Source organism: Manduca sexta, chromosome 5 (genome assembly GCF_014839805.1).
Source record: "Manduca sexta isolate Smith_Timp_Sample1 chromosome 5, JHU_Msex_v1.0, whole genome shotgun sequence".
Classification (NCBI taxonomy): domain Eukaryota; kingdom Metazoa; phylum Arthropoda; class Insecta; order Lepidoptera; family Sphingidae; genus Manduca; species Manduca sexta.
This window is the reverse complement of record NC_051119.1, coordinates 10278954-10293263: the sequence shown is the minus strand read 5'-3', so window position 1 is coordinate 10293263 and position 14310 is coordinate 10278954. Positions and strand designations below refer to the sequence as shown.

The 14310-nt window shown below is 34.4% G+C and overlaps 1 protein-coding gene across 1 annotated transcript; it reads left to right on the top strand.

Annotated features, from left to right (window-relative positions):
* Positions 1-6022: 6022 nt before the first annotated feature.
* LOC119190758 (hydroxylysine kinase-like) lies at positions 6023-14306 on the top strand (the record flags this gene model as incomplete). The annotated part of the gene is made up of 5 exons (XM_037443449.1): positions 6023-6152; positions 8593-8880; positions 9596-9795; positions 13452-13571; positions 14244-14306. Coding segments are annotated over exons 1-5 (783 nt in total), but the record flags the coding sequence as incomplete, so codon positions are not given.
* Between the last annotated feature and the right edge of the window lie 4 nt (positions 14307-14310).

Here is a 14310-nt window from a genome sequence, read left to right as displayed (position 1 = left end):
TTTTTTTTCTTTAATTTTACAGAGGAAAAGAAATTAATTTTATAATTACTCTGTGAACGTGTAGCGACATCTGACGTCCAATAGCATACTCAATAATTTAAGAAATAATTTTATAGCAGTGACATCTATTGAACAATAGCAAAACAATTTAATACTGTAGCTAACCAATTCATAATTTAGTTTCCAATAACATTTTGCATGAACGGAAAAAGAAAAAGATCTACGTTGCTTTTAACACACCTACATAATAACATTATGAAGTTTATTATTATCTTTCATAGTACTCATATACATTACAATGTCCTTCAAACAGGACCTAAATAATGCCTGCACAATGCATATCGCTGCTTGGCGAAAAAATATACAAAACTGTAGTAGGTGCTAACTAGACTTGCATATGAGAGCTATCATTTAACTTTGACAGGATATTAGTGATCTATTTATTGAGCGGACAGCGCCCGTATAAGATATCCTGGTAGGTCATCGACCCCGGCGAGGACTAATCAATTGACGTATCACATCTGTCAAGATGAATGATTGCAAACTTTCCGTTAGACTGATTATAAGGTCACGCCTATATCATCATCAGGGTAGGCAGGGGAGATTACCTTTCTACAATTCACCTGGACTACACACTTTTCTATCTCATGTTATAGAACGATTCCCATAACGGGTGCAAATTCCATTTCGGGAAAAGTTATACATTATATGGGAATCTATGACCTCGCCAGTATTTAATTTTTAAATTTAAATTGCATTTCATCACTTTTGTGTCCATACTTTCAAATATTTGACCAAAATGTTCTACAAACTACACAGTACCTAAATTATAATGAATAAATTTTTAAGAATCTTTTTCGCCTAATCACACGTAGTTTCATCACATAAAACAAAGAGTAGCGTTTGTTTATCATTCTCTGGTTGAATCTGATACCTTATCATTGTTTTGTCACACGACAAAGAGTATTAAAAGAGTAGTCAATTTCTGCATAAAATTAAATTTTAATTTTGTTCTTACCTCAAGTAAATGTTTTGGTAAAAGTAAAAAAAATATCTCTAATTTAAAAAAAAGACCTGTTAATTGTTTGCGCCTAAGAAATAATACACGGAATTTGGAACACTATTCGACTGTCATTTCCAAAATTATTGTATGAACACTATTTTAGAAAATAATTTAGCTTTTTAAATGTAATACTTAATTCAATATTATTTTATATTCTTCGAGCATATGTTAACTAAAATAAATACCATAGTGATCCACGTAAGTGTGTCGCATTCCGGGATCAGACTGTGTATATCTGGTTCCAACAGGCCGGCATAATTGTGTTGAGGGGTAATCATCACACGTCATTCGACATTCTATTGGACCCTACTCTACCATCAGGTGTAGATATAAATTTACGTATAATATATATATATATATATATATATATATATATATATATATATATATATATATATATATATATATATATATATATATATATATATATATATATATATATGAATACTTTCTAGATTAAGTATTCTTTGCGTAAGAATTAGATGACAAAAAGAATATTAACTACTATGTAACTTACTTATTGAGTTTGAAATAATGTTATGAAAATATTGGAATAGTGTGTAATATTAATATTTATTTTTATGGCCGTCATGTGTAATATACAAAATAGTTACAATATGTGCAATAATAACTTCATCTCGGACGTACACGACTTTAATTATTACAACAATAATAAAGCTTTATTCTTAGGTTTTTTTATTCGGCACGGCGATTTAATCCCCCTATAAGTAGAGTGGGGTCCAATAGATTGATAGGATGTCAAGAGATGAGTGCCTGTCGGCAATCGACACAATTATGCCGGCCTGTTGGAGCCGGATATACACAGGCTGATCCCGGAACGCGACACACTTACGTGGGCCACTATGGTGGATTTTAACGTCTTGTGTACGGTCGCTGTCCGGTCGGATATAAAATATATCCTACCACCAACAAGTAAAAAACAATTATGGCGCGTTTTATAAAAAGATAATATTATTATGCTTTTTATGTTTATACACTCTCGGGTGAAAGCTTTTGTGAAGGCAAAGTTTGATATTATTGTACTATTTTACGCCTCAGAGACAATAAAAAATATGTTCTCAGCGTATTCCTTGGCCTTGCTTTAGACTTTGCTTAGTTATTATTCTTAACGCCGAACACAACTGATTATAGAAGCTGTGAATATCACAGAAGGGTTCCACATGAAATTGTTACCGAAGTTTACTGAGCGTTGTGGTACTTAACATCTACCGTAAAGGTGACGAGCGAACTTTTAATTGTAATCTTTGGTAAGTTCCGCTAATATTTTAAGAGTTATGAGTTAATCTCCAAATAATAATCCACTTGCCTACCGTCATAAGGCGCTTCGAACAACTTCTTCCATCTTCAAAAACGCCCTCTCTGCGATACTTAGTCTATATCTAAGAAGAGAGTCGTTCATATCTGAGTTGTCTGACATAAAAATAGCAGTCGGCGATCGTTATCAGTCAACAAACAAATCTTTAGCGGCTGTCATCGCTTGTAAACAAGGACAATGGACTTTACACGTAACATTTAATTTACAGACCAAATATTTCCACCGAAAACTGATTCATAGAGTGGAGTTTTTCGCCATGTTTATTTGATTCATTGAATAGGAATTGGGAATGGCTGAGATAAAAAAATATTAGGAGAATATTGTTCACTCTATTATGGCATTATATTGTAAACAAATTAGCAATTTGTTCACGTTTAAATATAAAAAGCAGATGTTAATGTTAATTGTTTCTTGTAGAGTCGATTCGTAATTTAATATCAAGTAGGGCATAGGTTTAAGGAAGACAATCTAGTCTTAATTTAATTTAGTGCTTAAGTATTATTATTATGTAATGATTGTGTTATGTGTTATGCTTTTTGTTACAGAAATAAAAAAATATATATAATATTATAATTACCATAATTAGCTAATGTCTCCTTACCCTTGTATCATCTTCTTCCAGTGATCATCCTGAGCCGAGGTTCGTACCCCGTTAGTCGGTTACCCTTAGGTCGCTTAATTTTCAAGGGTTGCGAGCGCCTAGAGCGCTCACCCAAAAAGTCCAGTGTGTTTGTATAAGCTGACCCTTATCGGGCTAACATACGTATAGTCAGGTTAAGGTCAAAAAATCGCTCATCATAACAGATTTTTTATTCAGTTAAACAATTATTTTCTTTCATTGAAATGTTATTACCACAATATTATGGTTTAACGCTTGTAATATTATTTAACCAGATTTTTTTTATTGCTGCTTGAATGACGAGACGAGCTTGCCGTTTGCCTGATGTTAAGCGGTTCGACCGCCCACAAACAGTAGAAACACCATCCAACACCTTGAAATACAAATTATTGTTTGGTATTCCACAGCGCTCGTCATCCTGAGACATGAGATGTTAAGTCTCATTATGTCCAGTAGTTACACTGGCTACAATGTCCTTCAAACCGGAACACAACAGTGCCTGCAAACTGTTGCTTGGTGACAGAAATAGACATTGCGGTGGTACCCAGGTGGACTCTTACATATGAGAGACCTACCACCAGTATTTAAAACAACTCGGTTTAATTCAGTAAATTTTGATGTATCTAAAATCACCATTTTAAATTGTACGTATGTAATTGGTTACCTATAGCTAATCTAATGAGATCTATCTTTGGTTTAGTTGTATAAGTTTTTAAGCAAGTTGAATCGAGAACTAAGCTACTAATTGATTCTAATCTAATGTCTAGTGCTATTCTTAGCTTGCATAGCTTACAAAAATGCACATAGAACGCAGCATAGTTTATATAGATTGCGGTTTACACACAGGTTTTTATATCATCATTTTCTCCCTTGAAATTAAACAAATTTTCGGATTCTATCGCGATTTTTTATGTTTTAGTTTTCTCTCGACGTTTCGAAGACTTTGCAGCTTTTATGGTCACGGGGGGGACTGAGGTGTTGTTGAGATGTCTTGGCAGAACCTTCTTCTCCTAACTATGCTATCAATGATTTCTTATGTTTACGCAAATGTTACCAAAATATTAAGAAACACCACAATAAAATCCGAAAACTAATTTTATTTCGTTAAGTTAGTTCTTGGCCTGCAATCTAAATTATGATTGTTAAATTAGCTAAGTGAAAAATTTACTCTTCTCATTTGTTGTTTAAGCAAAGCTGATCTCGTATTGCCGAGGCCTCCCAGTGCGCAGTTAAATTAACATGCACTCGTTCATTAACTACATTAATACGCTTACTAATTATTCCCTGCTATTTCACACACTGACGCCTTTTATTCCCGAATCGGTAAGCAGAGTCGCAACTGCTGCACTCTACTATCTGATGCAACTGATCTATCTCGAACACTAGTAATTTTATATTAAAGTAGACTTCAGTATTTTTTATGGACACGGTTATTTGATCCCTCTGCACCTGATGGTAAGTGGAGTGGAGTCCAGTAAAATGTCGACTGACGAGAGACACAATTATGTCGGCCTGTTGGCACTGGATATACACAGGCTGATACCGGAACGCGACAAGCTTAGGAGGGCCACTATGGCGGGTTTAACATCTTGCATACGGTGGTTGCTATCCGGGCGGATATAAAATATATCCTACCACCAGCAAAACTAACCTATTTTAGAGCACAATTATATAGAGACTCTCACATATGAGAGACCTACTGCCAGTATTTAAAACAACTCGGTTTAATTCAGTAAATTTTGATGTATCTAAAATCACCATTTTAAATTGTACGTATGTAATTGGTAACCTATAGCTAATATAATTAATTATTTAAAGGCATTTTGTCTAAGATCCCTGAAATTGGATCCTATGGCCTTCGTGTAAACAATATGTTGCCAAAGGGCTAAGAGGGCCAGAAACTTTAGTACCAAATAACAATTGAATAAATTGTCTCTATTTTCGCCTATCGACATATCAATCGTGATAGATTCGTTTATTTCACGTCGTTTAGCGAGTGCGTCGACATCTCACCCGCGAATCGTGGAGTCACGATGTTCGCGTCCCAGACTCTATTACGTATCTTTATAGCTATCATTGTGATAGAAATAGATGATTGGCAATAGTTCACCAGAGCTAGTTATCCTATTTATTATCTATTGTTTATAATGTATGTTGAAATTAAAGTACATAATGGTTTTTACCTGTTTTCCTTTACTTGTGCTATAACATTGCTTGTATCCAAATTTTATTATTCTAGGTCAACGGTAAGTTATTATATATAGGTTTGAAATACCTTTCTTATACTTCCCCTTTCCCAGTGAAATCGCAAAATATGCACCATAAACCGTAATATCTTATTATTCTGCTGACTTAAAAGTTTATAATATAATAATAATATCAGCCCTGTATTATATACTTGCCCACTGCTGAGCACGGGCCTCCTCTACTACTGAGAGGGATTAGACCTTAGTCCACCACGCTGGCCTAGTGCGGATTGGTAGACTTCACACACCTTCGAAATTCCTATAGAGAACTTCTCAAATGTGCAGGTTTCCTCACGATGTTTTCCTTCACCGTTAAAGCGAACGATAAATTCACAAAGAATACACACATGATTTTTTTAGAAAAGTCAGAGGTGTGTGCCCTTGGGATTTGAACCTGCGGACATTCGTCTCGGTAGTCCGTTCCACACCCAACTAGGCTATCGCCGCTTTTACTTAAAAGTTTATTGTTTTATAATTGTAAGATACCTTAGACCTGAGTATTTGATATATATTTAACCTTATACCTCTACGCGACCCTGAGGAAAATCGCCTTGACATAGAGATGGACAACGAAGTGATCTTATAAGGCTTGTATTTGAGGTACATAACCCCAATGAAAAACTTTAGAGGCAAATCAAAACACTTCACAAGAGTTGCAGACGTAAAGGCAGATTAGTTGAATTTGTTTTTCATATATATTTAGAATCGGATAAATTGCTATACAAGAGTTGCATAAGAGACTGTCAAATAGCCATCGATCTCTATGAAGATACGTAATGGCGTCTCGCGTTTATCTCTGTCGCCTCACATACTGGCATTGTGTATTGAAACAGATCGCATCCAACCACCGACTAAAGAGGATATCACTAATATTTGGAATTTGTGTCAGTGAGTATATACTTTTTTGTGATGGAACTTTTTGGGTGTTTGAAATTTGTGTTGTAACATTCTTATTTTAAAAAGGTAACGGGTTATGTTTTTTTTTTTAAAAAGGTAACTTTTTGTGTTTTTTTTATGTAGAGAATTTTTATTTTAAATTAATTTTGTAGTTCTATTTTTGTTTATTACGTGTTTTATATGTTGTTTGACAGTTGAAAACATAAAATCTATTTTTTTATTAAATTGTGGTTTATTTAAATGAAGTCATTAAAGTCATTTTTGTTGGAGCAAGAAATTAGAAAATTGCATTTTAATAAATACGATATACTTGGTATTCTTATTATTAAGACTTTATTATTTTCACAAATTACATACTAAAATGAGTATTTATTTAAATAGAGAAATATAAAGATTCTTTCAATTACAATAGCAATAAAACATTATACATTACCTTAGTAAGTAAAACAATAGGTTATTGTTCCCAAATAAATAAATAACACGCTGTCAAAAGTAGACTTTTATATACTTTATTTATTCACAAGAACATCACTATTCTATAGTTTTGCATCATGTGATGACAGTTTCACCAAGCGTCCGACAGGCGGCGACACTTGCCATATAAAGTTATTTATAGCAATATAAACAAATTACTATTAATTTAAGCGTTTTTGAATAAATTTTCACAAATAGGAATCATTGATACAATTTATATTTAACCTTGAAATGATATAATATCGATAAAAGTTTGAATTAATGCGACGTTATTGTCAATAGCATTTATTGTTTCATACTTCGTTGTAGCCTATTGGGTGTTTCCACAATAGGTGCCGTGAGAATAATACCACATGGAGATTATTGATTTTGATTTATGATTACAAATGGTTAAATTGGTTTGAAGCTTTATTAACAAAGACATTAAAGTATAAAGTTAGCTGTAGACCGGACATCCAAGCCACATTTTCGCTCCAATTATTATTATTATTATTATTATTAAATGGTAATAAGTCGTTGTCTTATTTGTAATGTCCGTGTGCCAAGATGTCACAGCGGTTTAAATATTAATATAAAAATAATATATTTACAGAAAATATGCTAATATTCGCATTAAAATCGTGCAAATTTTAATATGGGCTAAATATTAAGTATTTTACATTGATGTTTTACTATTTTAAAGGAGATTGAGTAACAATTACATAAACGCAAAATTTTTGTATGTGATATTCCCAATATCCGCTCTATATAATCTTAGAACTCATGTTTATTAATAAATAAAAGAAATTAATTCGCAAAGCTATGAAATTATAGGAATAATTTTTATTCGTGAATTTAGTATGTAGAAATTTTTTGCGTAGGATAGGAGGCGGTTGGAAGGAAGTGCTAATCAGTGACTAATATACTTATTCATGTTATAGAAAATACGATAATATCTATTGACGTTTATTGGTTAAATAGCCTTTGCTCGGGCTTCACACGCGTGGAAAAGTTTTGTCCGGGATAAAAGTCCGGCTTTCTATTTTCCCGGGATAAAATGGAGCCTATATTTAAAGCAATACTTCTAGCAATACATCGATGAAAACAGCATTAAATTCCATGCAGTAGAAATAGACAGATAAACAGACAAAAAATTTAATAACTCTTTTTTGCGTTTGTTGCTCTACTAAAAACCCCCATATTATAGTTTTTCTTAAATATCTATTATGTATATACATCGGCCTGCTATAGTTTTATTGTATGTAGTAAAAATCGGTTTACCTGGCTTGTCTTCTCTACAATAGTTTTAAAATGATTATTTTGTGCTTTATATTCGTAAGCATATTATTAGCACCAGGTAGGATGTGGCCGGCAAGATGGTTACGACCATTGAGTGACAGTTTTGTTGCTCTTTGTGTAACAAAAACGTGGAAACAAGTAAATAAATCTGACGTTAAGTGCTCTCTAACCATACACTCATAACTCCATAAGAATTTAGGATACTCTGCAAAACAGCCATTTGGAAGGGGGGGGGGGGTGTACAAAAAGAACAGGAATTAGGAAGCTTAGGGATTAGTTTTGGTTATTGCGAATCTTACAGTAAAATGCATCAGTAAGTTGTCATGTAGGTATTGCGTATTTTGATGATCACCTCACAGGGAATCGTTCTTGCAATTTAATTCCTCAGTTACTCGTTAAGTCAGAGAGGGCAGATAACGATTCTGTAAGATGTTTGCAGATGATTGATTATGCATTATCAGTAGAAGATAAGATAATAATGTACACAACACAATAAAAATAACATAAACGTTCTAGAATGAACTGAAGTTTTTTTTCTGAGATACATTAACAATCTGCTGGGCTTTTCCAGAATCCTCGAAATTTCAAATTTCGTAATGGATTGGCCAAAGAGTACAAACATTTGACCAAATACCATAGTGAAATGAGATGTATGTAACAATGTCTTCTCTTCGAACAGAAATGGCAGACCAACGTTTCCTGGAGCCTGGGAAGGTGATTCGCCCCATCATAGACCACGAAGGCGTCAAGCTCCTAGTAGAACGACTGTACGGCATCTCAGTGCTAGAGCTAACTGAACTCAACGGCTATGATGATAAGAACTACAAGATCATCGAAGATCCTAATGTTAAGAATCCGTTGATTACCAATCATTGCCCACACGGATATGTTCTGAAGATTATGAACTCTATGGACTCTGAGAACGTCACGGTTGTGGAGGCGCAAAACGAGATTATGAACTTTTTGGGTGAGTATTTTCAAAATTGGTTATATGATAATGGTCTGTAAATTCTAGCAAGCGAGGATAGCATAGGAAGTGAAACGGATTGTCGAAACGAGTTGGCAGGTTCAAAGCCCAAGTGCACGCACCTCTGATTTCTTTAAACTTATGTGTGTATTCTTTATAAATTATCGCGACCTTAACGGCGAAGGAAAACTCTGCACGTGATGGTAAGTGGAGTGGGTTCTAATAGAATGTCGACTGAAGAGAGATGATTACTCCTTGGCAGTCGACACATTTATGTTGGCCTGTTGGAACCGGATATACACAGGTTAATTTCGGTACGCGACACACTTACGTCGGCTACTATGGCGGATTTTAACACCCTATGTACGGTAGTTGCTATTTGGGCGGATATAAAATATATCCTGCCACCAGCAATCAAAGATTTAAACTATAAAATGTCCTTCACACAGAACTACACTGTCTTACTGTTACATTAGCAGCAAATATAACACATTATTACTAAGCAGCTAAATTAAACATGACATTTTTGGAATGGTACGTTACCTTAACCGATATAACTCCAAGAAAACTGTCTCAGGAGAGGGGAAAGTCTTAATATCTTTAAAACTTTTGTCATCTCGAAGATCCATCTTGTATAAATCTGTAGTATCCACTCAAACTCTTGATGAAACCTGCGATCTAAGACAATAAAGTCATGTTAATCGAATAATTCTAGCTACCCGCTCTGTAACCTGCCCGAAGCCGATCCGCAATGTGTTCGGGCACCTGCACTCCGTGGAGAACATCGGCGGGAAGAAGCACGCTGTCCGCCTGCTGGAGTATGTTCCTGGTGAACTCCTGAAGGACGTGCCCAAGTCCGAACCACTGCTGTACCAGCTGGGCGAGTTTGTTGCTAACTTGGATAATAAGTTGCAGGTGAGAAAGGAATTTAAGGGCTACATTGGCTTTTGACTTTTGCTAAGTATTGTTATAGACTACTAATAAAGATTCATAATTAACGCCTACCCTACCTATCTGATTAACAACCCCTAAAAAAGTTATAGCATTAGCTGTATTAAATAAGACACCAATCTACTTAGGAATTTTTACGTGAATTTATAAAATATTCATTTTTCTTCATATGAATTCAAGTAAAACCTCTAAACTTTATTTTAGTGAAGAAAAACGTTTGTTCATAAGAAGAGAAAACTTTAAGAGCTATTTGAAATTTGTTCAGCTATTTTGCGCTGACTGCACGATCAAGAGTCTCTTGTTATTAAACGATTCCCACATAAACATCAATGATACGAAAAATCACGAATACGTTATCAGTTAACGGAAAAAAATTAAGGACTACCAAAAATCTTATACTAAAAAGCAATATATTACTTACGTCGTGGGTTTTTTACGAGGCAATAATAGCCAAATTTGTTTGTATAATTTATACAACCTTTAGACTGTTCCGTAGATTTTCTGCATAGATAAATGTTCTACTTGACTGGCTACTGGCTTTCTTGTCTAAAATTTCCTAAAGAACTTAAGGAATATTGTCATATCACAAGAATCGTCTTTGAACTTCATGTTAATTTGAACATATTCAGTCTTACTTATAACAATTTCGCAAAGCTATATGTGCTTCGTTACGTCTTGACTATTGTGCTGCTTAATTTTTTCTTACTCAAAAACTTGGACTACAAAAACAAAAATGATGAATAAATTTAAGCAACGCATAACAAAGTTAACATCAGAGCAAATTATAATAATCGAAATTCATTTTGATTTTAATCACAGTACCGCGCCTTTACAATAATATTTAACCTCAAAACACAAATTTATTCGTTCAGCTATAAGTCAAAACCGTCAAGCCCCTTAAGTAGTTTAAACTAGGAACCGGTGATGTTTTTGACAGCTATTTAACCAATTCTTAACCAACTCTTAAAGCTAAAACAAGTTTACAAGTAAGACTGATTATCTAGGAAGCACTCTTAACAGCTAAGATGTCCATTTTAAATGCATCAAGCATCACTTGATGAACATGTCATCACTTTTAAGCAGAAAATTGGTTGATCGTCAATTTAAATGGTCAATAAGCTCAAGGGGCCTATCTTGGATAAAGCAGTGGTGCCGAAAGTGAAGTTTCTTATCAATTTATTGAAATTAAACGTACTCTAAAGGGCTTAACCTTGAAGGAGAGCACTGGACTCAATTGGCTTCAGGTTAACCAGTTATCTACCTTTGATAGTAACTTAAACTATATATGTCGCGTTAAACAGCATCAGCCATAGCAGATTATAGCTATATATCTTTGAGTATATCAAGGTTTGCTAATACCAGTAAATTGCCTGTCATTGTATAGCAATTATGGTAGAACTGCTATTATATGACCTAGCATTGGACTAACAAAATACGTACACTGCATATCGTACTTGCTAGCTCCCCTCCAGCAAAACAGGGCGCTATCTGTTTTTTAGGAACTATCTACTCACAATTTATAAGATATATATAAAAAAAATATCATGCTTCTACAATACGTCATCTTAACTTTGATAGTTTTAATTTTTTGATAATGTGTAATGAAAGAACAAAAGAAAGAAAGAAAATATTGTAACAAGCAGGATTAAAAAAATAATTACAAAAAGAAAACACTTATATAAATTTACTCGTCACAAAAATGACCCCAACTCAGCATATGCTCATAGTAACCAGTGCTGATCTTTCGCTGGGCCGTTTGGTGATGTCACGAGTGCCAAAAACATATATGTTAACATATACAATTTAAATATAAAATTTTATAAAAAATATTATGGTAGTTTAAAATTCCCAAACAGTTGGGTCTGTTATTAATTTTTTTAAAGAAATTATTTGTAAATCCGCATATTCCTGTCGTAACTTGTGCGCCGAAAACGTTTGAAACGAATGCTCAAGGTCATTTGTTTGGGAGAGGGTCTTAATCTTATTCATTTAGTTCTCTTTTAACGATCTAATGGTAAAAATATAAGGAAATTCCGGGCAATTAGAATGTAAAGCCTAACATCAAATTTAAAGAAAGAAAGAAGTTTATTGTTGGAACAAGGATAAAAAATAAATCTCAAAATCCTACATAACATAAACAATTATTGCAACAACAATGGGCCTCCTATGCAGCTTTATACTGTAATACCACCTATGTAATACAAATAAATAGTATTAGTTATTTTAAATTCTGGGTCGTGTTGCTGCATGTGTTGGAGCTACACAGGCGAGCAATTTGCTCGTCTAGGGACAAGTATAAAAATACCATCAACTATTTACTCGTTTGCCCTTCTTATTGCGAATATAGGTACCTATTAAAGTTATTACTGTCAGAGCACGTGTCACTCAGTCAACGGATATACAAAACTGCGGTTTACATTACATAATTACCTCATACGGGACGGATTTAGAATAGCTTCGTGGAGGTCGGACCCACGGTAAGGAATTTATAAGTAATTTATATAATTAAGTAAGTATTGTTACGAATAGCTTGTTTTAAAACATGCCAACATAAATCGATATGTATCACATAAAATTTAAAAATATTATGTGATACATATTATAGTCACATAATCTTGAATCTTCGTTCAGCCTCATCATTCATCGATTTCCGATCGGACTACAAAAGGACAGTCGGACATCGACACAATAGGACTGTTTAAAACATTGTCTTAATAATAAGTTCGAAATATTTATTTCAAAAGCAAAGAATAAAATAAGGCCCCCAATACAGAATCTAAATCCGCTCAATATTCCTCTAAGGACATTGTATTGTGTCTATCATGGTCACTTCGTACTATTGTTCATAACCTAGTTAACTGAAAATATGTGTAACCATAGATACGGCAAGTGCATACATTGTAGCCAGTGTAACTACTGGACAATAGACTTAACATCTCATATCTTAGGATGGCGAGCGCTGTGGAATACCAAACAATACTTGTGATTCAAGGTGCTGGATGGTGTTTTTATTGTTACAGGGCGGCAGCGTCGGATCTTGAATTTTTTCAAAATTTGAAAAATGACCCCCCACCCACCTATATTTTTATTTTTGTCATCAATAAATCAATCAATAATTTTAGTATTGAATGTACTGCATCTCTCAGTAGTCGAAGTTGCGTTAATGATGTGTTATGTATTCGTCTGCCAAGTTTGAATTTGCGCTCTCAGCTAGCCCACCCTTAGATCCAGGGCTGTAGGGCGGTCATATCGCTGACCATCAGGCGAACGGCAAACTCGTCTCGTCATTCAAAGCAATAAAAAAAATAAACATGTACCATTGCTATTTTTGAAGTAAAGTAAATCTATTTTATTTATTTTCGTAAAGAGAAAAAAACTGTTAAGAACACCAAAAGATTCGTTTCGTTCACTTACTTTCGTGTCTGATTGAAGAAAACAAGAGATAAGAGTACAAAAACTGTGACATTTTTTTACAAATAGATACCTTGTTCCGTATGTAACGTAACAAAATTTTCTAAAACTGTTTTTACACGGCTCTCTTAATAGCCCTTATAAAATTGCATCTATATGACCAAAATAAATCTTAATTTCAATGAATTAAAAATCATTTTCTATTGCAGAACTTCAATCATTCCGGCCTGGTTTCTCGCCAGCATATCTGGATGCTGACCATGGTCCCGGAGCTGGATAAGTTCAAATACGTCATCAAGGATTCGGAAAAACTGGACTTAGTTGAAGAAGTAAGTAATTGTTAAAAATTAAGTATATCGACGATGAGTGGGCTAATTGACTTAAGAGACATTTATAATAATATAATATCAGCCCTATATTATATACTTACCCACTGCAGAGCACGGGCCTCCTTTACTACTGAGAGGGATTAGGCCTTAGTCCACCACGCTGGCCTAGTGCGGATTGGTAGACTTCACACACCCTCGAAATTCCAAGCGACATTTAGTTTCGAGAAATTGAGACTTAGTTAAAAAAAACGGAGAATATCCCGTGTTGTCTGACAGCATGTAAAGCTGTTGCTCTAGCGCCTAATAACTATCTCTAGTCATGTCGGATTGCTGTCTCACCGAACTATGAGAGTGAATGAACAGAGGGTGCACCTGTGTATTGCACTATAATATCTCGCGCGTCCCTAGCTGATCTCTGTTGAAATTCGGCTAGTTGCAATTGGAGCAGTTTTTAGGAATAAAAACTCAATGACGCCTTATTGTTAATGTTGTAAATGGTGCAAATGGATTTTTTTTCTGGTTTGTGGAAATTAAGAGTTTCTTTTTATATGTTCAATATAGGAGATAAAAATAATCTCTTATTCCGATAACCCTGTACATAGCTATTGTAGATTCTCGTTTGTTTTTCACTGCAGTTTACAAGGAGTTTCTATGGGTTCTCATTGTTTCCAGGTCATCGAGGAATATAAATACGCGATAGTGCCGCGAATGGATGAGCTGGAGAAGGGAGTCATCCATG